The sequence below is a fragment of the Etheostoma cragini genome, chromosome 5 (assembly GCF_013103735.1).
Source record: "Etheostoma cragini isolate CJK2018 chromosome 5, CSU_Ecrag_1.0, whole genome shotgun sequence".
NCBI lineage: Eukaryota > Metazoa > Chordata > Actinopteri > Perciformes > Percidae > Etheostoma > Etheostoma cragini.
In genome coordinates, this window is record NC_048411.1 from 22,521,875 (window position 1) to 22,548,094 (window position 26,220).

General features: G+C 38.2%; 4 protein-coding genes across 4 annotated transcripts in view; 3 read left to right on the plus strand and 1 right to left on the minus strand.

The window, feature by feature from the left end:
* The window catches only part of emb (embigin), a 5,647-nt gene extending 3,835 nt beyond the window's left edge, over positions 1-1,812 (plus strand). The window contains exons 7-9 of the mRNA XM_034872658.1: positions 451-568; positions 653-683; positions 789-1,812. Coding sequence (XP_034728549.1) covers positions 451-568; positions 653-683; positions 789-849 — 210 coding nt within the window. The 3' untranslated portion in view covers positions 850-1,812. The remainder of the gene's footprint in view (positions 1-450; positions 569-652; positions 684-788) is intronic.
* A 144-nt stretch (positions 1,813-1,956) lies between these two features.
* On the minus strand, positions 1,957-6,993 carry mrps30 (mitochondrial ribosomal protein S30). Its single transcript, XM_034872655.1, has 5 exons — positions 6,322-6,993; positions 5,399-5,544; positions 4,479-4,584; positions 3,001-3,177; positions 1,957-2,476 (listed from the first exon to the last, which is right to left on the minus strand). The coding sequence occupies exons 1-5, from the start codon at positions 6,941-6,943 to the stop codon at positions 2,217-2,219; spliced, it is 1,311 nt and encodes a 436-aa protein (XP_034728546.1). The 5' UTR covers positions 6,944-6,993; the 3' UTR covers positions 1,957-2,216.
* Positions 6,994-7,724: 731 nt separating this feature from the next.
* On the plus strand, positions 7,725-9,876 carry hint2 (histidine triad nucleotide binding protein 2). The gene is made up of 5 exons (XM_034871715.1): positions 7,725-7,985; positions 8,190-8,327; positions 8,424-8,528; positions 9,402-9,474; positions 9,574-9,876. The coding sequence occupies exons 1-5, from the start codon at positions 7,899-7,901 to the stop codon at positions 9,663-9,665; spliced, it is 495 nt and encodes a 164-aa protein (XP_034727606.1). The 5' UTR covers positions 7,725-7,898; the 3' UTR covers positions 9,666-9,876.
* A 1,370-nt stretch (positions 9,877-11,246) lies between these two features.
* On the plus strand, positions 11,247-24,607 carry LOC117944677 (long-chain-fatty-acid--CoA ligase ACSBG2-like). The gene is made up of 16 exons (XM_034871711.1): positions 11,247-11,386; positions 11,452-11,545; positions 12,966-13,040; positions 13,157-13,299; positions 15,235-15,518; positions 17,222-17,310; positions 17,911-18,031; positions 18,132-18,212; positions 18,413-18,562; positions 19,705-19,872; positions 19,953-20,134; positions 21,677-21,910; positions 22,729-22,946; positions 23,444-23,583; positions 23,666-23,909; positions 24,158-24,607. The coding sequence occupies exons 3-16, from the start codon at positions 12,976-12,978 to the stop codon at positions 24,247-24,249; spliced, it is 2,211 nt and encodes a 736-aa protein (XP_034727602.1). The 5' UTR covers positions 11,247-11,386; positions 11,452-11,545; positions 12,966-12,975; the 3' UTR covers positions 24,250-24,607.
* Positions 24,608-26,220: the final 1,613 nt, after the last annotated feature.

The following is a 26,220-nucleotide window of genomic DNA, read 5'->3' on the forward strand; positions in this document are numbered from 1 at the left end:
TATATGCAGTGTCTGCCATGGGTCACTTTTTATGTTTTAATTGTTTGTAGATACACCAAAAACAGATTTCCCCTTTTTAGCTGGTTTTGCTCAACAGTTGGAAAACCAAAGACACAAAAATCTCCAATATTGTCTTCTTTTCTACTGTGTTAATCATCGCACGAGCACTCTGATTTATTGTGGGAAATTTTGGAGGGAGCTTAAACCCTAGGTTGGGAACCTTAGACTTATAAGTGTATTTGAAGTAGATAATACTAACTCCACCTTAAACACCTCATACAATAAAATAGTGGACATTTTACTTTATATACTTTAAGTACATATAGATGACAATCCTCCTGGATGGTTTTGAATGCAGTACTTTTACTTGAAATGTAGTATTTTTTCCTTCTTACACTGTTACTGTTCCTTAAGTGAAAAGTCTGAACACTTCTTCCACCACTGCTAAAGGTCATCAACTTTAAGGAGCCTCTGAAACCTTTCATAGCCATAGTGATCGAGGTGATCGTTCTGGTCGCCGCCATTCTGTTCTACGAGAGATATCAGTCCAAGAAAAACTACACAGCAGGTATTCAGACATCATACGGATCCTCTCATGTTTGTGTGTATTGCTTGTTATATTTTAACTTGAAATCATCTGTCTTTTTCTCAGGTAAAGAGATGAATGACCAAACTAACACACTGTAAGTACTATGATTATGGTGCTAAATTCTCTAAAGAAAAGTTTTGGTGTTTTAATGTTTATATTTGTAGTTTTTTTATGATGCACATGTTCATTCCCTCATTAGGACACAAGGAGAAAATAACAAACCAGAGGAAGGGTCTTCAATGAGACAGCGGAAAGTTTAAAGACTGCAAATTCAACAGATCTTTATGTGCTTTCAAATCTGTTGTTTGTTTGTGTTAAGATGTGAATTATAGAGCTGTAAAGCAATATCTCCGCAACTATTTGAGTATGTTCACAAAACAATGTGCAATAACCAACACTTGATAATCATACCTTTAATTCACGCACAAGTAGCCTTTCTAGATTTCAATTTGAACTTTAAAACACTGGAAGATGTTTTTATAATTTTTAAATAACAGTGCTGTTGTGATAGCTAAAAGAGCAAAGCACTTTTCATTTTTTTCCCCTTGTTCCAGCTTAATATGCACCCACTTCCTGTGGAAAAACTGCCATGCATTGCTATGCTGTTGACACCTCTTTCTCAAAAAGGAAGTGGGTTTTCTTTTGGGTAACAATTTAAAGCACTTTACTTTTGGTAAGGCCTATGCATAATAGTTTGTGAGCAGTGCCTTGCACTCTTAAAATACACTTACCTATTTATACTGGGATTGCAATGACTTTTTGTCCCTTTCTAGTTTGTCCTTGCAGTAATACGTGGCTAACATTCTGTACGTTACTATAATGATGTGTACATCAAGATGTATCATCCTATATGCAGATGCTTGTGTTTTTCATTTTAATGTTTTAGAAGGTAGTCAGAAAGGTAGTATTTCCCCAAATGATGCCTTTCTGATTGATTTCAACTGTCTTTAGTTGTAAACCTGCACTTAACCTACAAGGTGTACCAAAGTATTTGTTAACATCCAAATTGAAACTACACAAGTCACTGCCTGGAATAACTACCAAGCCTTTGTGTAAGCGGATATGGAGACAGAGCTTACTTAAAGGGGAATGCCACAGGGTTTTCTGTCTACAGGTCTTATGTGAAAATAATTGTATAAACACCAACATACTTTTGTTGAAGCTCCAGAGGAACAAGGAAAAAAATGTGAAGAATAAAAGTTGATATCTCTAGTTCTGCTGCATCAATTTTTGTCCTTTTTCTTAAGTCAATGTTACAGGAGCGCAATGCTAAATAGCATTAGTCATACTTTTTTAAAAGAGAAGTGGGTGCATGAGTAAAAAGATGTAGAAAGAGTAGTAAGCACTGACAAACACACAAGATTTATATTTGAAAAGCATGAATTTACTTTGCATAAATACAGTCTGCACAATAATGCTCTGTGTGCAGTCAATTTTAAGTATATTGTGAAGTTTTTTTTTTATACGAAGCCAGTTTAACAGCAGCTTTTTTGAAAATTCCTTTTTACACAATCTAACAAACTTTCCCTTGTCCGCCATGTTGAGCTCTTTTGATTTCTTGCATCTTTCAACGCCATGTGCAACACCGACTCAAGCATTTTTCAAAAACGGAAACTTAAAGAAAATTCTACGGCTGGTTCACGAGGAACTGAACCAGAAGCTTGACCACTTCGTCGTTCAGACCCACCACCGCTCCGTCCTGCACGCTCTCGTACAGTCGCAGGCTCTCTGTGCCCCACAAAAGGTTTTTTCTGGGGTTGTTGGCATCCGTCTCCACGGAGAGGGCCACTGTGTTGAGCTGGTAGCAGAAAAAGGAGAAGAACTTTCCATCTGTAATCACAGCCTGGGACACGAAAGGCCTGGTGACGTCCTCGTGGTTCCAGAAACCTACAGAGGTGAGAAGACGTATGAACACTGATTCATCCATCAGGTTAAAGTCCCCCTTTAAAAGAGTTCAAATATAAACAAATGTAGAAATGGTGACATTAGGATGTTTCTGCCACTACAACAACACAGACACAGAAATAAAAATGTGTATATAAAAATGTTAAGAAACCAGGAGATTGACTTATATTTATAAGAATTGTTATAAAAAAAAGGACAAAAGAATATTTCCTGGTATTATCTGTTCTTTCCCTACACTACTACCTACTCATGATGATGACGACTTTGAAGTCAAACAAAAAGCCTGAAAGAGCAAATATGTCTCAAAGGCTTACTTGATGGCCCTACTTTGCGCCACCAGTCTCCATGTTGTATACTTGGATTTTAATTACATACGTATAAGTGAGTATTTTTTCTCAGTACAAGGAAAAAAGGAAGACAAAACTAGAATCATCTACCACTAAAAATGATATACTGTATCAAAAGCTGTGTGCATCTTGTGTCTCTTTCCTGGGTTGATAACTCACCCTGGTACATGGCCTGAGCTCCTGTCCAGGCGAAGAGGCTGGCAAGTGCATTGGCTCTGAGGAAGACCTCCACCTGATCAGATTGCTGCTTCCTAGCCATCCGGTCTCTGTGGTACCGGTCGGGAACCAGGTGGAACTGGGTGTGACCGTAGCATGCCGGGTCTGGTAACTTGGCACCTGTTGATGAGATCAAGAGGAAATGTTTAACTTAAACCTGAGAGAAGGAAATGCTTCTCTTTTGTTATATTTTGTATAATTAATATGAATATGCAATGTAACTAAAGCTACAAAAATAGTGAAGCAAAACGTACAATAGACAAGTAGGATACTCAATTAAGAGTACCTTACAGTTATATTGAAGTACGGCATAGTTACTTTCCACGGCTAATAAATGGCAATGATGTTTACGTGTAGCAAGCCTAAACATTCAATCCCGACATGTTTATGTCTGGCAACAGCTCGGGTACACACCGTCCACCCTGACGTACGGTCACCTGATTGGATACAGATGTTGTTCGTACCGTTTCTGGTTCTGACCACGGGAACAGTGACGGGACAGCTCGCTTCAACCCAGCTAAATAACTCCTAAAAAGAATGTCTATCTTGCAAATGTATCTGTCTCTGCAGTCATCTCAACTGCTTAATACAGCAACAGGAAATGATAATAAATAATAATTCTTAAAAAAACGTGTATATTACCAAGATTTTATTTATAACGTGTTATATTACTGCGTCAGTGAATCGTCTTTGCCAGAAAAAAGGTTGCAATTATTTAAGCAGAACTAATCAGCAGGTTAAGTCAATTTTCAAGCAAAAATGCTAAACATTGGTTGGACTCTCTCGCATGTAAGAATGTGTTGCTTTTTCTTGTCTAATATCACAGTAAATTGAGTATGTTTAGGTAGGTTTTTCAGAAGAAAAAAAGAATACTGATACCCTCAACTTGACTTTGGGTATTGTGATGCCCATTTTTAATGTTTTTTTTTGCTGTTTTATTGACAACTAACTGATTGATCAAGAAAACAATCGGCAGATTCACTTTTATAGAAAATCATCAATTGTCGCAGCTAGAACGTTAATTTTTTTTCTGCTGCTGCATATTAAGGAATGTGTTATTAAAGTATGGAGACGGGATAACACTTTACTAGGCAGACAGTATACAAGAAAACAAAAAAACTCCAAGACTACAGTTGTTTGTATTATTACATAATATTAGAGTGGAAATGTTAAAAGCAAAAACAAGAAAAACAACCATCTTATGGACAATGGAGACAATGACAGTGATGCAGTTTAGACTTCTTGTTCTTGAATGACCCTGAATAGATGCATGTTGGGGCCCCCTAGTGGCAACAAGAGGTAACTGAATGAGAATTTAACTCCTATACCACATGTTTAATTTATATCCGTCGGGCTGCTCCAAAAATCACGTAATCTGAATGAGGTAAGAGCAAGTGGCTGCGACTACCGTCTTATGTTACCTGTAAAGATATTGTTGTCATACTGTCTTCTGAACAGGGGCATCAGGTTGGGAGCAAATGTAACCTCTGGAACTTCAGCTGCAGAAGAGGCCTCCAGCGAGGTGAACTAAGAGAAATTTAAACATCGAATCATGATCAGAACAAAAAAAAATCACATGAATGCTCAACATTAAGTAGAACCTGTTATTGATATTTCAGTATCTGATGCGTCACAGAAGTGTGTCACGCTCAAGTTGTGTAACATTTTATAAGATCCTTCAGTGTTTGTATGTTTGTTCAAATGATTTGTTTCCTTCAATACTGTGCAATGATTTGCTTTGAGATTATTTGATGATATGGTTATGTATGAAACCCCGACAGAGGTGTTTAAATTTATAAAACACTGTTCTTGTAACCCTTGTGTGGTCCTCATGTGAAATTTGAGTGTTTTGCAGCAGAAATATGGATTTCTTTTAACCAAATTGCCCAAAAATAACATGGGTGGTTCCATACGATGTAAAATTAACGATTACTACCACTGAATTTTTCGGTTGTTTTTTAAATCTTATAGCATTTGTATATAGCACTTTTATAAACTTTGACAAATAACCATGTGTGATCCACTCAACATCCTGTGATTCTAACTATTAGTCAACATAATTCATAATTTCTGCCTTTTAAACTAAAAACGTTTGTATAAATTTCATATAATTGAGGTTTGTTGACCATGAATTCTAAGAATAAGTGTAAAACCGAAAGAAAAAAAAAGCTCCAAAAGCATAAAAAAAATTTGACAAATACATCAGAAAAAGTGACGAAAACATCAGAAAAGTGCAAAAAAAAGGTTAATTTTCTATTTTGGAAAAGACAAGTTTATGGTTGACGGGAAGACAACACAAGAGTTAAATACATAAACTCTGCAGTCAGAGAATGATGTCTACCTGCGGCAGTTGTTGAGTTATCCTGATCTGGCTGTGCGGTTTGTCATCGATCTGAAACCTGGTTGGCTCCTGCCGGCCTCTCCGGTGCCCCTTTGGGATGATTCTCTGCCCTCGTCTCCAGTAAAAGTTTACCTGGGGATCAATATCTGACAGAGAAACACAAATCATAAGACTCACAAAGTTTCAAAAGTCATGTCTGTCAAAAAAATACATGTAAGAATTTACGCTAATACTGCTACTGGGAACTGAAAATAGATACTGTGAAGGATTTAGGTTGACATGTTATCTTGAAATGTGTCCCGCCAACCCTCAATGTTTTTTTTTGTAACAAACCCCTGCCCTAGATTTACATGATCTGTCTTTGTTATGCCAACACCACAGTTACTGTTAAATGATATAGGGCTGCAACTAATTATCATTCCCATTACAGTTTTTGTTAAATCATCTCCCCTTGTAAAAGAAAAATTGTTTTTTTGTCTAACCAACAGTTCAAAACCCCAAAGATATTCCATCTACAATATTACAAAACAGAGAAAAGCAGCAAATCCTCACATTTGAGAAGCTTGACAGGCAAATGTTTGGCATTTTTGCTTTATAAATTACGATTAACGATTAATCAATTAGCAAGTTGTTGTCATGTAACTTTCTTTTGATAGACTAGCAGATGAATCGCTTCAGCACCAAAGTGAACTTATGTAAGTTAATATGTTATCCAAACCAATATCAATCATGTCACATATTTGGTGTAGAGATCTTGAGTCAAAAATGTTCTATTTGATCAGTACAAATAAGGATAACACCATGTTTACTGGTCCATATATCAAACTAACCAGCCACATTCATAATATAACTCCAAATGTGGTTTTAAGGTTAAGCCGCTAAATTCTCCACAGTTTGACTGGTGCCAAATCAGTGATTCCTACCCAGACTGGAGAGGGGGAGCAGTGGGTTGTATTTGGCCAGACTGTAGGTGAGTCCAGTCACTAGGTTTCTCAGAAAAGGTCCAACCATCTGCTCCTGCTCTCTGTACAGAAATGGTTTGCGTTTCTTCATGTGCCAGTGCTCTTGTAAAATCACATGAGTAACCAAGGAGCGGATGTCCGCGAACGCATCAATTTCAATCCTCGGTACTGTGGTTTGAGGAGCTGCTGCGGCTGGCAGCGAGCTCTCCTCCTCCTCTACACCGGTCCTCTTCTCCGGGTCCAGGGCGAATCTCTCCGGCAGGCCCGGGACATATGCGGTCTTGGTAAAATGCTGGTACCATCTGTCTGCATTCAGTGCAAAAGTCTGAGGGTATACCACAAATTTCTTCCGCTGGATGCGAGTGATGAGGGAGAGCTTCTCCTCCACGGGAGAGGCACATATCTTCTGTACCTGTTCCTGTACCTGTCGAACCCGGGCAGATTTGCTTTTGGCCGCGAGAGAGGGAACGATGGGGGGATACGTGGGCTCCCTGCCCGCAGCCTCGGTGTGGGGAAACCTTTGGTTTCGGAACGGCGGTAGGTTTTTGGGAAACAGCAAGGGCAGTCGCGTGCGGGCCGCCATGTTTCTTGTGTGACCTTTTCTTCTGTTGACATTTAACGTTAGACTAGCAGTTTCCTACAACAGCGCCCCCTAATTCACAAAAAGTCATAATGTAATCATATTCGACAACAGTGTTATAGTTGGCTAAAGATCAACGTATGGACTGACAAACGCAGAAATAGTTAGTATATAATAATTATTTAAATTAATTAAGTGAGCATTGTAGTTTATGGCAATATTATATGATTTACGTGTATTTAATGTTAGCATCATAGTCAGCATCAGAAAACGTTGACGCTCTTGAAGCGACCCCTGTACCCATACACAAATGCCTCCTTTCGAGGCACTCTAAAATGTCGTAAGTTTGAGACTAACTCAACATTATGATATAAATAAAAAGACAGAAGGCTAAATGTACACTATCAGCTGTAAAAATTGGAGACGGTGAGCAATTAAGTCATGTCTAATAAATGATGGGAAAACCTTTTGGCCAATAAAATACGTTTTAATTAAGTTTTGCACCTGAGTTGCATTTTAATGCTAACATTGTTAATCAAATTACCCCTTTATGAATTGATTTAAAACAACTTCATACTTCCTGAGCAGTGTGCCAATTCTCAATAGCCTAGATGTAAATGGAGACAAGTCGTATTATTCAATGCGTGATTCAGGACAGCCTAAATAAACGTTACAAATGAGTGCATAAAGGCAACACAAACGTACGCCAAAAAGATTCTAGGATAGTGAATGCATGGGCAACAGAGGTTGGTTCTTGATGTAAGGATATCCGGATGAGCCAATCAGAAACCGATTAAGAGTAGGGCGGGACATGACTTTGCAATCCTAGAAAAAAAATACTCGCGTGCAGTGAAGTGCAGCGAGTTTGTGAAAAAGACTTTGACCGTGTAACGTTAGTTTTGTGTTGAAAAACGAGTAAACTTAAATTATTTACTTCGGAAACATTAGTATTGCTGGTATGTTTTTTCGTCAGATTTTAAGGACGCAGTTAATCGGGACCAGAACGCCTCACCTCAAGCGGTTGAACCGTGTTTGTCAAGCCGAGGTAGCTGCTCCAATAATTAATTTTTCATTTTCATAAGCATTTTCTTTTCGTTAACTGCAGCTTTGCCTTTTCACAACCAGCCCTGGTTGCACCACATGTTTGGTTTATTGTGTGCTCTCATACATTGTTTTGTCTATACTGTATTTATGCTATCAGCTCAAAGCATTTCATTTTCTCCGTGTGATGCGTCTCTCTAACCTGTAGAGGCCACTGTGCTCCAAAAGTGACGAGGTGAGACTGGCAGAGGAGGCAAGCAAGAAGTATGGCTCCCCAGCTCCAACCATCTTCTCCAAAGTGATTGACAAAAGCATCCCTGCAGATATCATTTATGAAGATGAAAAGGTAAACAATAAACCTCTTCAAAACATGTTATCTCATTTGGCGGAGATTAATCAACATGTGATTGTTGAGATAAAGTTTTCTTTTTGTGTTTATCAGTGTTTGGCATTCAGGGACATCAGCCCACAGGCCCCTGTTCACTTCCTGGTTATTCCAAGGGTCCCTATTCCCAGGATTAGTGAGGCCAAAGCTGATGATGTAGTGGTAAGTGTATCAATCCATTTTCTCATAACTGCAGATCCTGTTCAGGGTTTGAGAGGTGAGAGATTGGGTGAACACCATGACAACCACATACACTGGTGGGCACCCAAACAGGACACCCATATATGATTTTTGCACATCCTTCCATTATCTGTTGCTATTTTGTTAAGAAGGTTTTCTGAAAGATTTAAGTAGGGATTTGCTTCTATATCAGCCACAAGAGCGTTAGTGAGGCCAGACCCTGATGTTGGAGGATAAGGCCTGTCCAAATAAAGCCAAAGGTATTGGACGGAGTCGATCCCAGTGCTCTGTAGAGGCCAGTTAAGTTCTTACACCAAACTAAGAAAAGCATCTCTTCATGAACTTTTGTCTCCCCAAAGTAATAAGCACACCACAATCTAACATATACCTGTATGTAACAGCATTTCATTTCCCTTAATTGAAACTAAGGGGCCTTGTCCAAGCCATTAAGAATATAACATCAGACCAGAAGTTAACAAACATATGTGACAGAAGTGTTAACGTATTCCCCAAATTAAATCATTTTTTTGGACTGTGGGACAAAACTGGAACAGCTGAAAATCCTTGAACATCCACCCGGAGGACATGCTCACTCCACACAACAAGCTCTCAGCTAACCCTCATGACCAGTTGTTGGGCATATAAAATCTATTTGTTGTCACTGTCACCATAGGCCGCTGACAGAACATATTTACACGAAGCAAAGGAACAGGGTTGCATATTGTTTATTATTAGTTTGAAATTTTAAATAAACCAACTGCATTTTATGTTTTCTGACACGAGTCGATTTTATTGGAGCAATGCAAATCATGTCTTCAGCACTCCTTTTTCAAAAAAAATTCTTTTTACTTTCAGCTCTTAGGACATTTGTTGGTGGTTGCCAAAAATGTGGCAAAGCAAGAATCTCTAAATGAAGGATATAGAGTGGGTAAGTTACAGCTATGGGCTTAAAGACATAGTATGTGAAAATACAGGCTGTCTATTAACTTAACTTCTAAATTCTGGGTATGTTTTCTGCCCTCTGCAGTGATCAACGACGGAAAGCACGGTGCTCAGTCAGTTTACCACCTTCACATCCACGTCCTGGGAGGAAGACAGATGACATGGCCGCCAGGCTAATGGTTTCATGAGTCTGTTCGTCTTACAGCCTTCTTTTATGCATTTAATCCCAAGAGCATGGCTTGATATCTGATGAGTGTAGTTCATGTTCTCATTCAATCCTTCTGTACAAAAACTCCCTTCACCATGAACAAAATGTAAATATCTTGATGTAAAAATGAAGTCAATATGTTTAAAATGGCTGCAAATAAAGACCGTAAAGTAGTTGGAAAGTTGAAAAATCAACGCAGTTCTTTAATCAGACGTTGTCTAGCGTCTGCAGCAACAAGTTCTGGAGGTATTGTGGATCATCAAATTCAATGTTAAACAACCCATCTTTATAATATAAAGCAAGAGAATGTAGCAACAAATCGAAAAGGGAAACCTAATCTCAAAATACCTATTGACATTTAACAAATCAATATTTGATTTAAAAAAAAATCCTTAAAATGAGACAAACAATAAATGTCAACTCAAATGATCAAATCTAGAATAACAGTTTTAACAATTATGCACATAATATACACATTGAAATATAGATGTATACCAAAAAAACTTAGTGGAATACACTTTATTTAGAGTAGTAATATTCTTGTGTTATTCAACATTTGTTCTTCAAGATACACTTTTTTGATTAAGCACTACTAAGTAGCAAAGGATTTTGTACAGTTAAGTTAAAAAAAATCTTTATTTCTGATAGTTTTATCAGTAATTAAACTATGTATTTTTACATAGAAATGGCTGTAGTTCTCTCTGAAAAACATGTTTAAACTGAGAACCCTGTTTTAGGGCACATGATTTAAAATTAATATTTAATTGCTGGCACTGATTAATCCCCTCACTAACCATTCCCAACAGATGGCGTGTGTCCAGATATTGGAAGCAAGGGTTGGAGTCTAGACAGATGTGGTGTGACTAAATGACCTTGGTGTCCACGAGCAAAGTAACCGTGGGTCATTTAAGAATGGGGAGGGTTAAACTTTCCTCTATATTTACTTATTAAACAATGTCACCTCCTTGAACACAGCTTTCAGACAGACAGACAGACAGACATGTGTAGCTAAGCAGAAAAGAAGAAACAAGGGCTGCATTAATGACATGTTACAAGAATACAGAGCTTGATTTTTGGACATTTAAACTGCTGCCAATCATCGTCCATTACCAAATTCTGTTGTGCACTTTAAACCAATCACAAATAATTTGACGTAGGCCGAGAAGAGTTAAAAAAAAAATTGAGACTGCAAAAGCTGTCCAACACAATTTCAGGAAAAAGTCTTAAATTATTTAATTCAGTTTAGTGCATATTGCAAACATCTTGACACTTATTTTTTTGATGTGTCACTCTGGTAGAAAAAGTCTCACACAGAGTTGCCCAAGTATTTTTCCTGCGTTGAAAAACAGTTTTTATGGTTCCAAGTCTTATCTCACCTCTTAAACCTGAGATAACTAATCTGGTTTTGTCATTATTTTTGCTGACATGCCTTGTCATGCATAGCTGATAAAGACTTGTCTTCATTGGTCGATCTGGGATAATACCCTGGACAAGCTTCATACTGTTAAATGTGTTGACCTGCCAGCACCATCAGTTGTCTGCTAGTATTATTAATCTAAACAAAGAAGATTTTTACCAGCTGCAGACTGTTTGTGTGTCAAGTTTCAGGTCTGCCTAACCCCGAGAAGCCAAAACCTTTGAACATACTTGTTGCTGGATCTTTAACTGGTTGACATGGCCTCGGCTGCAGGTGGGTTGCGCAAGTCCTGAAAGCTCTGATCATTGGCATCCACTAAAGGATGATATTTCCTCCAGGGGGTAACAGTCGAGCACCTGTGTCGTGCAAAGGTCGATCTAGGTCTGTCCTGCACCTGACAGCCGCTGTCAATCAGCTGTGACAGAGAAGAAGGTAGGAAAAGACTTGTGTGAGGTGTCTTATGTTGTCATAAGTTGCTTGACTGTATGAGGATTTAAAAACCAAGAAGCAGATAGAAAATCTTTGTTTACTGACATGTTACAGCTCGTTTTTTCTCTGCTTTTGTTGATTGATTGTTTTATAATTTAATTTAAGATTTTAGAAGATTCAAAAGTAACATTTCCTTTCTGGGTATGTACAGTGTACAAATCCAAGTTATTCTCATGATTTAAATCTACTTTTGTGCACTACAGGGCACATAAATATTATATTTGCATAATATAGAGCAAAAGCTTTGCCATTGCCACTGTAGTACACATACTTCATATTGCCACACTGTAGTTTTGTAAGTCGTATGAACTTTGGTCCAGAAAAGAATTGACCAAAGTTACCTTAAAAACTAGAGGGCAGACGAAGATTCTGCTGGGTCGACAGATCTTTATCTTATACAATTTTACAAGAAACTTATCCTGAGATATGTTGTGTTGGGAAGTAACTAAGTACATTAACTGAAGTACAGTAAATACAGTTTTGAGATACTTTTACTTGAGTATTTAAAGTGTCTGGTTCTTTGTACTTCTACTCGACTACATTTTAGGGGGAAATATTGTGCTTTTTATCTGACAGTTTAAGTTACTTTACAGATTAAGATTTGACAAACATATGATTAAAATACTGCATGTAATACCACCATCTGTAACATTAAAATGCTGTGTTAAAACAGTAGTAATAATATTCTAACTGTGTTAGAATGTAACTCTGGACGGTTTCATTCTGCCCAAAGAGTTCTTTTACTTAAATACTTCAAGTGCATTTTGCTGTTAATACTTTTATACTTAAGTGAAATCTTGCAGGATTTTTACTGAGCAGTACTACATAGGAAGATAAAGAGTAGAATAGAAAGGTATAGGTATGAGTACTGTGCGCCTTAGTTAAGTGAAGTCCACCTTGTGTCCATAAGACACAGTAGTAGAATCTTTTACACACTAGATGGCATTATTTCACTATCTGCATTACATACACAAGAGTGTCCAAAAAGCCTTCACAGATCCATGCTAAAAAAAATAACATTTTGTTTAATACCTTAAACTTTGGTTAGTTACTTAGTTAACTTAAATCAAATAGTGACTGAGTTGCTTCAAGTGCGATTATATGGGTTAAAGAGTATTAATAGATAAGATGCCCCAATGCTTTCTGCCACAATTCTCAAAGTTTAGACATTCAGCGATTGCGTTGGGTTTGTCATGTTGCAATGGCTTTAGTAAATGTCAGTCCTGTATAAATTACAGAGGGGTGCCGTTTCATAGTAGATCATCTTATCTGCGTGGTGGATCCTCAGTGGAGGATAACTAAAGTGTTTTTAATTCTAATTTTCCTTCATGTCCATTTAAGATAGTTTTCTCTGTTATTCCAGCAAATACAAGATGAATGTGGAAAAGGGTTTGGTTAGGAGCAATGGTGTTGCAGTCATGGATGGTAAAGCTGAGAGGTATGTACAATAATGCATGTACCAAAGTGGGAGAGAACAAAAACAAATCATGTAGATTTGATCTTCTTAGGACCATTTGATTTTAAACTATTTAAATGAATGATGTCTATCCACAGCACGTCTACCCAAAAGGCACAAACTGTGTCAGACTGCACAAATTTAAAGACCCACTCCACTCTCATACATAACGGAGGAGCCCCCGAAGCCTTGCTCAGTTCAACATCTGAGATGGAGAAAACCACTGAAGGACTTTCATTAGGTAAGAAGTCTAGGATAGGCTGAGTGCTGAGCACAGAAGTTCCAAAAGACTCCAAGACAAATCTGAGTGTTTGTAAGATTAACAAGATAAGAAATAATAAGAAATATATAGCATATATTGCTACTTCACAAATTTAGTTACTTTTTCTTATGTCTTTTATTGTGAAATTCTGGATAGTTTTACCTCTTCGGGTCTCTAAAAATGATTCAAATGATACAATCTGAGAGGATAGCATCACTAGTTAAACACATATATGTTGAAACATGCAACTTGTGAAAAAGGGTCATAAATAGACATAATGTCGCTTTGAAAGGTCGAAAGCCAAACAGAGCCACTAGCAGCTGCATGAAGGGCAGAGTTTTCAAGACACTTATGCAGGGTAATAAATTGACAGGAAGTGAACACAGCAAAAAGAACATTTACAAAGCTCTTTGCAACAATAAAATAAAAACAAATGCAATTAGATGTAGATCAGATGTAATGATTGTTAGATAAAGTAACGTTTTTATATGGGTTTGAAGAAAATATTTTTCACAGTTTTAACAGTTTGCCCAGGCAGATCTTTTCCCCACCAGTTCAAGTTTCCTTTGAACTTCAGTGTTGATTAAGGAGCAGTAAAGAACTTATTTGGGGTCTTTCTTATTGACAACAAATTTAAACGTTATTTCAGAAGATTTGTCACTGCGCTGTGCATTTTACTAACAACTACTGTACGTTTTAAAAATCATCCACAATGAATGGAGAGGCTAAAATTGCTGTTATCTGTTTTGTAGCAACATTTTGGAGGAGCTGCAGATGTGTTGTAGTATCATATGACCAAAAACACCATTGCATAACCTTTTTGTTCTTAGCCTCTTTTTTCTTTCCATAATTAGCCTTTTTGTTATCACATTTCAGTGTTTGGATGGAGCAAAGACCATGATTTGTTAGTCATTATCAAAAGGTGTTCTTTGTTTTTTTTGTAGTCTGAGAGGCTCTCAAACAGTCACAAGATTTTAGGTCACTGACATTTGAAGGGAAGTATTTCTGTGTGTCAGATAAGCAACATGTACTCGTGGATAATTTAACCAAGAACAATAAAAAGGGGAAATAGGATTATACTGGGTTTTACAAAGGAGAAGGAAGGGTAACATGTTAAGAAGGAAGAGTATGCTGTTTAAAAATAAGATCTGAAGCAGTGTAATGGTGCGTGTGAAAAGCCTTGTGGGCATTTTAAGATGCAGTAAAGAGACTAATAAATAAAAATCACATGATTTACTGTGTCAAATGATGAACAAAGATCTTTAATAAATTGACAGAAATATGTGACCGTTATGAAAACGCTTGCAGAAAAAAATAAAAATACCATCAATGCTAAAGTGTTGAGAACATGGTTCATGCAAAGTTCATGTACATATGACAGCAAGATAAAACCAATTTTTCACTTTTTGCAGAATAGAAAATAAAAATGATGCAAGTGGAAGGAACAAAAGAATTAATACTATTTTGGTAAAGCTCAAAATTAAGATGAGAGAGTAATAGCAGAAAAAGAAAATAACAGTACGTAACATGAAAAAAAAAATTCAAAGTAAACATCAGAAGGGAACTTTTTGAAAACATAAATGGTGTAATTGTTTCTGTGATGCTTTTGATTTAGTAACTCAAGTCTACTGCATTATTTCCTCTAACCAAAACTTGAGTAGTAGGTAGACAAGAACATTCCTGCTTAGTGTCAGATATCAACACGGCATTGCCTTGTTCACTGCACAAGCTGCAAATCCTGTTGGTCTGACTCATCAGGTTTAGGAAACCCAAAGGGGAGGTCCAGAGATTTATGCAGCACTCTCAAACACTTGACTCTTCTTCTATTGCTTGCTGTGTTACGGTGTGGTGCCTGTGCATTTGACTTGTCATAAATGGCAGCTAAACACGGCTGTCCCTGTTGTCCAAATACAGAAGAGCCCAAGGCAGTTCCCCTTTCAACGGCAACAGCACCAACAACTTTAGCCCCAGCTGACCAACTATGGAGCACCAGCAGAGACAAAGCAGTGAGGCTGAGGATGGAAGGCTCGGGTCCGGCCTCAGAGACTCCTGTGACCATCCATCAGATGTTCCTGGAGACGGTGGGAATGTATGGGGACCATCCAGCCTTGGTTTCCAAAAAAGAGGGTCAGTGGGTGACCCTGACATGGAGGCAATACTATGAGCAGTGCCGAGCAGCAGCTAAAAGTTTCCTAAAGGTTTGTCTGTTTATATTGTTAAATTTTACTAAACTTTTACTGCAGTGCAATCAAGACATATTTGTATGTTGGCTCTCTCCTCCAACATATTGGGTTTTGAATGAAACATCAACCATCCTGTTCTCCTTTTGTCATTTAATAACACCCCTATTTGTTGGGGTCAATTAGACCCAAGCAATTTAAACCTCCAGAAAACGATTTTCATTCAAATTATCACCTAATGATAATTGTGATAAATGTGTGTCAGGTACTTTACATCTTTTTGTTGACTACCTAAATAATCCTTTAGATAAAACATATTTTGGTGAATTATTATCTTCTTACAGAAGCTTTGGCTTGTTTTTTTTCTTACTGTCCTCAACATGGTATGCTTCCCTTTTACCAGTTCCTCACCCAGATAATTATTATATATCTATTCTGCCATTGTCTGCCGTGTCTAGTATCACCCTCATGCCCCACTTTTCTCTTCATGTGCTTTCCCAGGTTACACCTGTATTTCAGGCATAGCTGCACATAGCTGTGCATGCTTCTCATATTTTTGAAACAGTATGTGTCCAAGTTGTTGTCATTGGACAGCATCCGACCCAACCCAACCACCCAATGTTGGCTTCTTTTAGCTTCAATTTAAAAGGTGTTTACATCCGTTTTGGGTTAAAAAAAAGTAAGAATTGTAATGATTTTTATACAAACTGTAGTCCTCCAAAATTAAGGAACAGAAACTAAGCAAAGCTAAAACGTTAGTTGTATATAACATATTTACATACTTAAACTTTAAATGGAAGTATGTGATGTTGCCATAAGGTAATCATATTTAATAATACAACCCAAAGACAGACAGCTAATCATCAGTGATTCTCTCTCAGACTTTAACAGCAACCATCTTTACTTATTGCTTGCTTTGTGGGCTTTATGGTTTTATTTTAGTCTTCAGCAAATGTATAGCCTGTTGGCCAGTAAAAAAGTGTTGGTTGTTCTTTTTGTTTGTGTGAGATCCTTACTCCAACCTGGGGCCCTTTGCTGCGTGTCATTCCCTCTCTCTCTCCCTTTCACGTATTCAGCTATCCTGCATAATAAAGCACTTAAAGGCCCAAAAACAAATCTGAAAAAAACAACTGGGGGACTACGGATGAAAACAAATCATCAAATACAAATCCTGCACCCAATATAAATATGACCATCATCAAAGCTTAAAGTCAGTACTTTAAAGTCAAAGTCAGTGTTTCATCAAATCCAGTGTACTATAGAACAGCCAAAACAATGAAAAAAATATCACTAGAGTAATACTTTTTGCCTTCACTGTGTGCTATATCCTACATGTATAAGCTAAACTAGTGTAGAAGAAGTCATTGATTCAATAGAGTAGTGGACTTTCTGTGACATGTACATGAACTTTGCATGAACCATTGCAAGACTTGGCTTCACAAAACCTACAATTCCCTGTTTGCACCAGTTTTATAAACAGTACCTCATAATTTCCTAACTCACTCGCTGTATTGTCTGTGGAAGGGGCTGCTGAAAATTAACACCTGGGTGTGTGAAATTCACAGCTTGAGTTACGTCTCCTGTTTCTTGGACATGTCTGAATTCCACAAGGAGTGTTTTTTGAAACAAGATCTGTGATCTTGTGTCATTAAAGATACATGCTATTTATAAATCAACAAAAAAAAACAATAACAACAAAACAAAATCTTGTCTTCTTTTAGTTAGGGCTGGAGCGTTACCATGGTGTGGGGATTCTAGGATTCAACTCCCCTGAGTGGTTCATCTCAGACGTTGGCTGCATCTTTGCTGGGTAAGATTCCATTTTGTGAACTAAGGTTGATAAAATTCCATGTAGAGATGCCGCAGCATTTTCCCCGACACTGCTGATATATCACTGACCATGTTTATCTCCATGTCCATCTCATGCTGTCTATGCTCAGACCTGTTTGGGAGGTACCAGTTTAAAGTCTGAGGAAACATAATGTGGGTGTTAAGCTTGTTACCACCCATTGTCCTCAGATACATGAGCAGGCCCGGACTGCCCATCGGGAACATTGTTTTATGTCTATGAATGGGACCACTGTGAGAATTCCAGGTTGCCTAGACCTGCATAGCTATACTTTACACAGCCTCATGAAACTGTACAACCACAAACTATAGAGACAAAGGGCATTCAGAGGGCATGTGTCTTCCACCATGTCTACAAGACGCACAGAGTGCTTTTCAATAAGGACATTTCATTACATAAAAACAGGACAAGAATATAATTATTAATGGAAAAACACTAAGTTATAAAAAAGTGTAATTATTTGTGATACAAACTGTAGGGAAAGGAGCACAATACACACTGAATAATGCAAGGAAATGTGTGCATTCAATAAATTTTTTTACTCTCTGATTTGTGTCACAGGGGTTTGGGAACAGGAATTTACACAACGAACACGCCCGAAGCTTGTCAGTATGTGGCTGCCAGCAGTGAGGCCAACGTCCTAGTTGTAGAGAACCAGAAACAACTTGAAAAAATCCTAGAGGTCAGAAGCTTTGTAACTGCAATGGACCTTAGAGTGCCTGTTTTCAAAGATAAAAAAATTGCCTCATTCTTGCCTAAGTTTAATTTGCCTTTCCCAACAGGTTAAAGATCAACTCCCTCATCTGAAAGCCATTGTCCAGTACAAAGGCGAGCTGCAGCAGAAAGCACCATTCCTGTATACAGTACGTTCACTCATCAAACACCTTAATGAAACCGAACAATAAATATAATACAATACCTTTCTTACTTGTGGTAGAAGAACTGTAATTAGATAAATGTGACTGAACTCAACTGTTTTAAACTGCACTATGCAGCTGCAGTTAGCATGGTTCAGGGATTTTGACCCACTTTTATTTTGAACATAATCTCTGTATTTGTACAGTGGGCAGAGTTTATGAAGGTGGGAGAGGAAGTACCCGATGAGCAGCTGAATGCTGTGATTGACAGTCTTCGGGCCAATGAGTGCTGTACTCTCATCTTTACCTCTGGAACTACTGGCCACCCTAAAGGAGTCATGTTGAGCCATGACAACGTAAGTTATCTAGACAAGGTACTATCCTTTTCTTATTTTGTATTGTTGTGACATGAATACAATTGTCCTAAACCAGAATTTTAGGAGGTACAACAGCATTTGAATGAATTAATAAAAAGAAGAAGAGGTCCCAACATAGAGCCCTAAAACTCCCACAAGGTACCTTGTGTGCTAACACATCAAATACTGTAAGAAAAGTAGCACCCATACCAGACACTTTTATTACAAAAATCAGTTTACTACCCCCCTTTAAAGGTGCAATACGTAATATAGACAGCTAGTGTTTAAAATTCAAATAAATAGAGTGAGTCGTCTCCCCCGCCCCCTCCTCACCGGACTCAAAGTTCACGGAAGTTGCCAGTCTGAGACCGCAGCATCCTCAACAATGTTAGAATTACGGCAGCAATGGCTAAACACACTGCAAATTATTCACCGTTGTCAACTACGGCCGCTGAACAGGCTACACGTTGTAAACAGCCGTGGCCCCGCAGTAACGTTAACAGTTAGCAGTGTTAGCATGGCCGCATTAGCCAGGACCAGTCGGGATCACTTTACTGGATGTCTCTTAATTGTTTTTGCAAGTAACCAACTCGGTTACTCTAGCTATATAATTCAATTTAAGGAAACAAATGTTGAAATGACATAAAGCCAACTCTGCGTCCTTTTGGGCTCTAAACTGTCCCCATCTTTCAAATACATCTCCAATATTTTCAGTAAATATATTACATATTGGACCTTTAAGTTGTTTTTTTTTTTCAAATATATGAGACACAGTTATTGATCCAAACCCATTCACTGCCATTTTTGGGGCAGCCCAAAGGACTTAAAGATCAGAGCTAACCAAGTTTTAGCTGTGGCTTGCTTGATGACTGATTCTCCCAAAATGGATAAAAAGACTGCACTACCCTTTTTATAAACACTGGCTGGTAGATAACAAGACACACCCCAAACTCACAGCTAAACTAAAAACGTTTGGCTCAAACAAAAAGTGCTGGCAACCTTCTCAGCTCCTTTTTTAGTGCATGTGTGGGACGGATCTAGGCTGAGTGCTGAGGATGTTGGTGTGGAGTTTGTTGCTGATTCAAGACAAACATTTTAATACGAAAACTCTGATTACTCCTTTGCTATTTTCTATTGTGCAGCTGACATGGACAGCCTACGCGGCATGTTTAATGACAAATGTTAAACATGCTGAGGAGGTGCTGGTCAGTTACCTGCCGCTTAGCCACGTGGCAGCCCAGCTGTGTGACATATGGATGGGTGCTAGGCTTGCTATGACCACGTACTTTGCAGAGCCAGACGCCCTCAAGGTAGGGATGCTGCTGTTGTATAAACATAGAATTAATTATGAAGGTTTCCTATTTTGAATATTCCTTAATCATTTTACCAGGGCTCCTTAGTAAACACACTGAAAGAGGTTCGTCCAACATGTTTTCTGGGCGTTCCTCGTGTGTGGGAGAAGATTCAAGAGAAGATGAAAGCTATCGGTGCCAAGGCAACCCCAATGAAGAGGACAGTGGCGGGCTGGGCCAAGTCCATAGGCCTGCAATACAACTACAGTGTCATGAATGGGTGAGACAGCTGTAAGGATCCTGTACTAGAATTCAGCAAGAACACGTCAAGGGGCATTTGTTAATAACAGTACCCCTTTTAAACATGTGTAGATATTTGATATTACACATTTTCTCTGTATGATTGTTAAAGTCTATTGGAAGAAATACTTTTACTTGAGTATATGTAGCAATACAGCTTTTTAAAACTACCCGGTTACATTTAAGATTTCACGTAAAGGTCCCATGGCATACTTTATGAGGTTTTTTTACAATACTATGTGTTCCCCCAGCCTGCCTATGTTCCCCCATTAGTAAGAAATGGTGACAAGTGTAAACCGAGCCCTGGGTATCCTGCTCGGCCTTTAAGAAAATGAAAGCTCCTGGGCGGATCTGGAATCTCTCCCCTTAGAGACAGACACCATGTCTTTCAAACGAGCAAAGTGGCAGTTGTTCAAGGCCACACCCCAAGCCTCCACAAAGTCCATCACAAAGAGACAACTTCCAGAAAAAAACACCGTCACAAACTGCACCAAACAGCGTGACAAATGTGCGTGACTTTGAAAAACACATTTTAAGTCTCGTTTAGGTGCTAGCATGTCACGCCCTCATACCCTGCAACTGACTAGTTAGTAGTGCTGACCTAGCTACTACAAGATTGCGACTCCCAACAAAGATGGAACAGAAGTGAGATGCCACACTCTGTAGCTAAAACAGAGTGCTCAACACACAACAGAAAAAGAGGAGCTGCAGCACAGTGCAGTACAACAAAAATATAGTGTTTTTTGAAAATGTAACTTCTACCTCATACATTTATGAAACTGAAAATGAGCCTAATATGAGCATTTAAAAAAAAAAAAAAAAAAAGTATGAGCAGTTTAATGTTCTTAATGTATCAAAGTAAAAGCACATGTTGGGGAGAATTATTACTACATATATCATATTGGAATACTATTCCTGATGCTTTAACATACAACAAGGTAGCATTTAAATGTTAGAATAAACATGTAGCACATTTTAACTGCTTTATGTACTGTTGGATAGTTTCATTTATAATATGATAATAATATATAATATATATGGGGCGGCTGTGGCTCAGTGGTAGAGCGGTTGCCTGCCAATCGGAAGGTTGGCGGTTTGATCCCCGCCCCTGCAGTCATTGTCGAAGTGTCCTCGGGCAAGACACTGAACCCCGAGTTGCCCCCGGTGCTGCGCATCGGAGTGTGAATGTGTGTGAATGTTTATCTGATGAGCAGGTGGCACCTTGTACGGCAGCCCCGGCCACAGTGTATGAATGTGTGTGAATGGTGAATGTTTCCTGTAGATGTAAAAGCGCTTTGAGCAGTCGTTAAGACTGGAAAAGCGCTATACATAATACAGTATTTTATACTATAATATTGACATTGTGTTTGTAAAATCTTTATTTGTGAAGTAGCTTAACTCCAGCTGTCAGAGAAATGTAGGAGAGAAAATGTCTCTTTGGGCCCAGTTCTTCATTTATAATCTAAATTTTAACCTCAGAAATATTAATAATGTCAATTTTACTTTATCTCTTGGATTACAGGGAGAATCGCGTGCCGTGGGGATACATGCTGGCTAATAATTTGGTCTTTAAGAAGGTCCGGGAATCGCTGGGCTTAGACCGCTGCAAACTCTGCTTCACGGGTGCTGCCCCCATCACCAAAGAAACTCTGGAGTACTTCATGAGCCTGAACATCACTTTGTTGGAGCTATACGGCATGAGTGAAAGCTCCGGCCCACACACCATCTCTGATAACCAGAGTTACCGAATCACAAGGTCAGTAGAAAATCATTATGGAACGTGTTAGCTCTAATTAAAAGGTGTTGCTGATATAGATGTAAGAATACTACAAGTTGCTGTGAAAACATTTTCCCTCAGTGAACATCAGTTACAGGGGAACTTTACAGATTTGACACATTTTTTTTTAGAAGTTAGATTACTTGAGCCAGCGTTAGTATGTGTTTTGGACTGTTTTGGAAGTTTGAAAAGTAAAAGAAAACTGGCAGTGCGGTGTTCAAAAGAAGTGAGCTTAACAAAGCTCTGTTGCTCGCTCCACATCTCTGATGCTTCTAGCTAAAAACATCCAAATCTTAAACCAAACTTTTAGCGGCAGAGTTGCATTCTGGGTAATGTACTGTAGATGCCAAGTTGTTTCAAGAAAAGTGTCCAACAATGTTAAATCTTTGGAGTATACTTGGCAATATTTTTTATGGATTTCACTCTGAATGAAAAAGTAGTATCAGTTTGTGATGTTTGTTCCAGTTTTGTTCCCATAATTTAATCTCACACTTTTCTTTTAATCTTCTAACTTCTTTCTTTTAATCCTGTTTTGTAAGGCACTTCGGGGTGTACCTTTGCATGAACAATGCTACACAAATGCAATTATTAAATTATTATAACTTTTCTTGAGGGGTTGCAAGCAGACATTCATTTATTCTTCACAAATTAGACAGGTTTGTATATTTCTATCTCAAACTATTTTACTGACATAATAATATATAATGTTTGTGTACTAAACTTCAAAGTCGGGGTGCAGTTGTAGTGCAACTTTTGATCACTATTGTTTTTGCTGACTTGTTGATTTGTCTCTACAGCTGTGGAAAGTTGATGCCAGGCTGCAAGACGAAGCTGGAGAACCCAGATGAAGATGGGAGTGGAGAAGTATGTTTCTGGGGTCGCCACATCTTTATGGGCTACTTGAACATGCCAGACAAAACAGCCGAGGCTCTCGATCAGGACGGCTGGCTGCACTCTGGAGATCTTGGAAGGCATGACCAGAATGACTTCCTGTACATCACAGGAAGAATCAAAGGTAAGTTGTGGTCCCACAAGTTGAAAACCACAGGACTACAAAAGCTTTGTGTATACAAAGTGCTTACAACAATCTTGACCTCCAACAGCTACAAGAGTATAATGCTGTTTACACATTGATGCATCTGTATCTAGTAATGTCATAAATAGGAATACATCAGTCACAGGGGACATTTTTTTCTTTAAACCAATCCCAGTCGTCGCTAAGCTCCACCAAACCTGCTGTAAAGTAGTTGTGGGAGAGAAAGCTCAGACTGGACAGATAATCTAGATATGTAGCTGTCTCAATTTACTCAGCAGAGATCTGAGGAAGAGTCAACAATAGACCTCATAAATCTACTGGAGTTCAAAATTCTCAGAAAACTTAAAGGAAATCGGCGAAAATACATGCATCCGCCGTAATTTCCTGCGGCACCGGAGCAATCTCAGAAGTGGAAGGTCAAGGATATAGTCTAGCAAACAGGTGACGGACTGATAAAACTGTCTGGTTTTGCACAGAACTGATCATCACTGCTGGTGGAGAGAACATCCCTCCTGTGCTTATCGAGGATGCAGTGAAGGCCGAGGTGCCCATCGTCAGCAACGCCATGCTGATAGGAGACAAGCTCAAGTTCCTCTCCATGCTGCTCACGCTCAAAGTAACCGGGCCTCTGTTCCTGCACAGTCACAGCTATTGAATAATAAAAGCAAACACAATGACCCTTCTCTTTGTGTCAACAGTGTGTCGTGGACGACAACGGCGAGCCCACGGACGAGTTGAACCTCGAGGCTTTGAGCTTCTGCCAGCAGCACAATGTGACAGCAACCAAGGTGTCAGAGATCATCGCCAATAAGGAGCCAGCTATCTACAAAGCCATTCAGGAGGGCATAGAGCGTGCTAATGCCAGAGCAACGTCCAATGCCCAGAAGATTCAGAAATGGGCCATACTGGAGCGAGACTTCTCTGTCACTGGAGGAGAACTGGGTGAGTTATTTAGTTTTCTTCCAGCACTATTATTAGGAAGTAATCACTGCTGAGGTCTATCAAGTTTTATCTTTTAATCTAAGTCATGTTATCATCAGAAAAGTATTGTGTCTGTGCCACATTCCAGACAATATTTCAGTACATTTTGTACGATTGAAGATTATTTGTTGTATGGGTGTTACTCAGCCTAAATGGAATCTTTAGCTTGAGATTGAGATCAAATTCATTTGCTTTTATTGTCTTTTCAGGACCCACCATGAAATTGAGAAGGCCCATTGTTGTGAAGATGTACCAGGAGAAAATAGATGAATTGTATGCAGTGGCCACGGAAAAACAGTAAATTTTACTTCACACATATGAGATAATTCTGAAAAGAGGCTTTATGAATATTGTATTGTGCCCAGACGTCATGTTGAGAAATATTATACAATTTTTTGACCTGAATGTTAAAATTGCAAGAGGTTTATAATTTAAGAGGAAAAATAATCTGGATTCTGATGGTGTTGTATTTAATGGAATAGAGGTTTGTGCTGCTATGTTATAATATGTTTCTGTTGACTATTCAAAGTCAATATTTAAGCTGTTGAATGTACATACAGTTTCAAAGTAGCTGTGCATTTTTTGTAAATAGAGCATCCAACTCAAAGCCAGATCTAGCAATTTACTGAATGGAAGGTTGATTGCACACTATCACTCTGATTGTATGGTGTCAGTCATCATTTTTACAGTTTTTGAAGGAAAGTCATCATTGTATGATTGTATGGTGTCATTCATCATTTTTGAAGTTTTTGAAGTGAAAGTCATCATTGTATGATTGTATGGTGTCATTCATCATTTTTGCAGTTTTTGAAGGAAAGTTTGTGAATCCACTGTAGCCTGGAAGATGAAACTATCTTGTCTTGGTCATAAACACAATGGCCTGTATTTTATTTTTTAAGCAGCAGTATCTACAGATTTGTACAGTATTAATTGCCAGTTTCCATGTCTCATGTTGTAAAAAGACCACGAACTGGCAAAGTTGCAGATATTTCCTCTAAAGACTACACATTTAGTTTAGTACAAGGACATGTGCAAAGTGTAAAAACAAAATCTATATTAATTTGTGCTTCTCCATGTACAGTTTGCTAAAATAAAAGTAAGTGATTTGGATTAATTGACCAAAGATTGTTTAGAAATGTGGTGTTTTTAAATCAATACTTGTTTATGTATAGTGAATTTGTGCAGTGTTTATTGGAGAGATCTTAACTACTGCTATGCTATGTTTTATTTTTAAAATATGATGAAGCATTGTGAAACACAAAAGACAGACTGGAATCAGGGATTGTTACCCTATGAGGGTAAAAAAACAAAACACAAACACTGAACTGACCGGGGGTTTGTGTAATATAGCTGAATATTTTCTGCAACAACAAAGCACACTTTGTCTTTATTCTCTTTTCTTTCTCTTTCTCTCCTGTGAAATAAAGCTGCCTTCAAGTGCAGTCTGAAACGTTGATATCTAGAAACATTCTGACAGAAAACTAATTGTGGAATATAAAGTCTACTTTTGCTAAATGTGAGGGTAAAGAACACAACAGGACGTCACAAAAATGTGCCGTTTCATTGGTCCATTGAGTCATTAGTGCAACAAACATTTTCTGCCATATTTAAGTGTCAATTGGCAAACCTGGGATTAAAATCAAAACCCCAAACCATCTTGTTGGTACATTAATTATTGCAATGCAGAAAAGTTCTCATTCATTGTATGTTTATTTTACAGAACTGATACAGTACATATTTGGATTATATATATTATAAGTACTCATGTGAACAGAGGCGATATTGTAGCTGTAAATAAAAAAGCATATGGACATTAGGGATGGGCGATAAGGAAAAAATCACATATCCCAATATCTTTGACCAAAAACCTCGATATCCATACTGCAGCGATATTCTAGGGTTGAAAATTGGTGCTTTCGCAAAACATCTTCACACTTAGATTTTAGATAAATAATCATCAGTAATGTGGACATAATGTCTAAGTGGGGAAAAGTCAAATAATAGAACAGCTGGAACAGTCTGGTAAGTACAGAAAGGTACATCACTTTACTGTAATGCAGCCATTAAAACCTGCAAAAGACAACACTCATGCCATATCCCAATATTACGATATCCAAAATCTAAGACAATATCTAGTCTTCTATCACGATATCAATGTAATATCGATATATTGACCAGCCCTAATGGACATGTTTGTGCAATGCTGCCCTCATGTGGCTGATGAACGTTGATCACATATGTAAGTGCACTGAACTCTCACAAAGGGTAACAA

Bases quoted from the DNA above. Each gene is read 5' to 3' on its own strand.
- mrps30 (XM_034872655.1), bottom strand. From the start codon at position 6,943: ATGGCGGCCCGCACGCGACTGCCCTTGCTGTTTCCCAAAAACCTACCG. The intron at 5,545-6,321 runs GTAGGAATCACT...TTTCTCTGTCAG, and splicing joins GCTCCCCCTCTCCAGTCTGG to ATATTGATCCCCAGGTAAAC. The intron at 2,477-3,000 runs GTGAGTTATCAA...TCACCTCTGTAG, and splicing joins AGCTCAGGCCATGTACCAGG to GTTTCTGGAACCACGAGGAC.
- hint2 (XM_034871715.1), top strand. From the start codon at position 7,899: ATGTTTTTTCGTCAGATTTTAAGGACGCAGTTAATCGGGACCAGAACG. The intron at 8,328-8,423 runs GTAAACAATAAA...TGTGTTTATCAG, and splicing joins TCATTTATGAAGATGAAAAG to TGTTTGGCATTCAGGGACAT. The intron at 8,529-9,401 runs GTAAGTGTATCA...TTTTACTTTCAG, and splicing joins CCAAAGCTGATGATGTAGTG to CTCTTAGGACATTTGTTGGT.
- LOC117944677 (XM_034871711.1), top strand. From the start codon at position 12,976: ATGAATGTGGAAAAGGGTTTGGTTAGGAGCAATGGTGTTGCAGTCATG. The intron at 19,873-19,952 runs GTAGGGATGCTG...TCATTTTACCAG, and splicing joins CAGAGCCAGACGCCCTCAAG to GGCTCCTTAGTAAACACACT. The intron at 23,584-23,665 runs GTAACCGGGCCT...TTGTGTCAACAG, and splicing joins CCATGCTGCTCACGCTCAAA to TGTGTCGTGGACGACAACGG.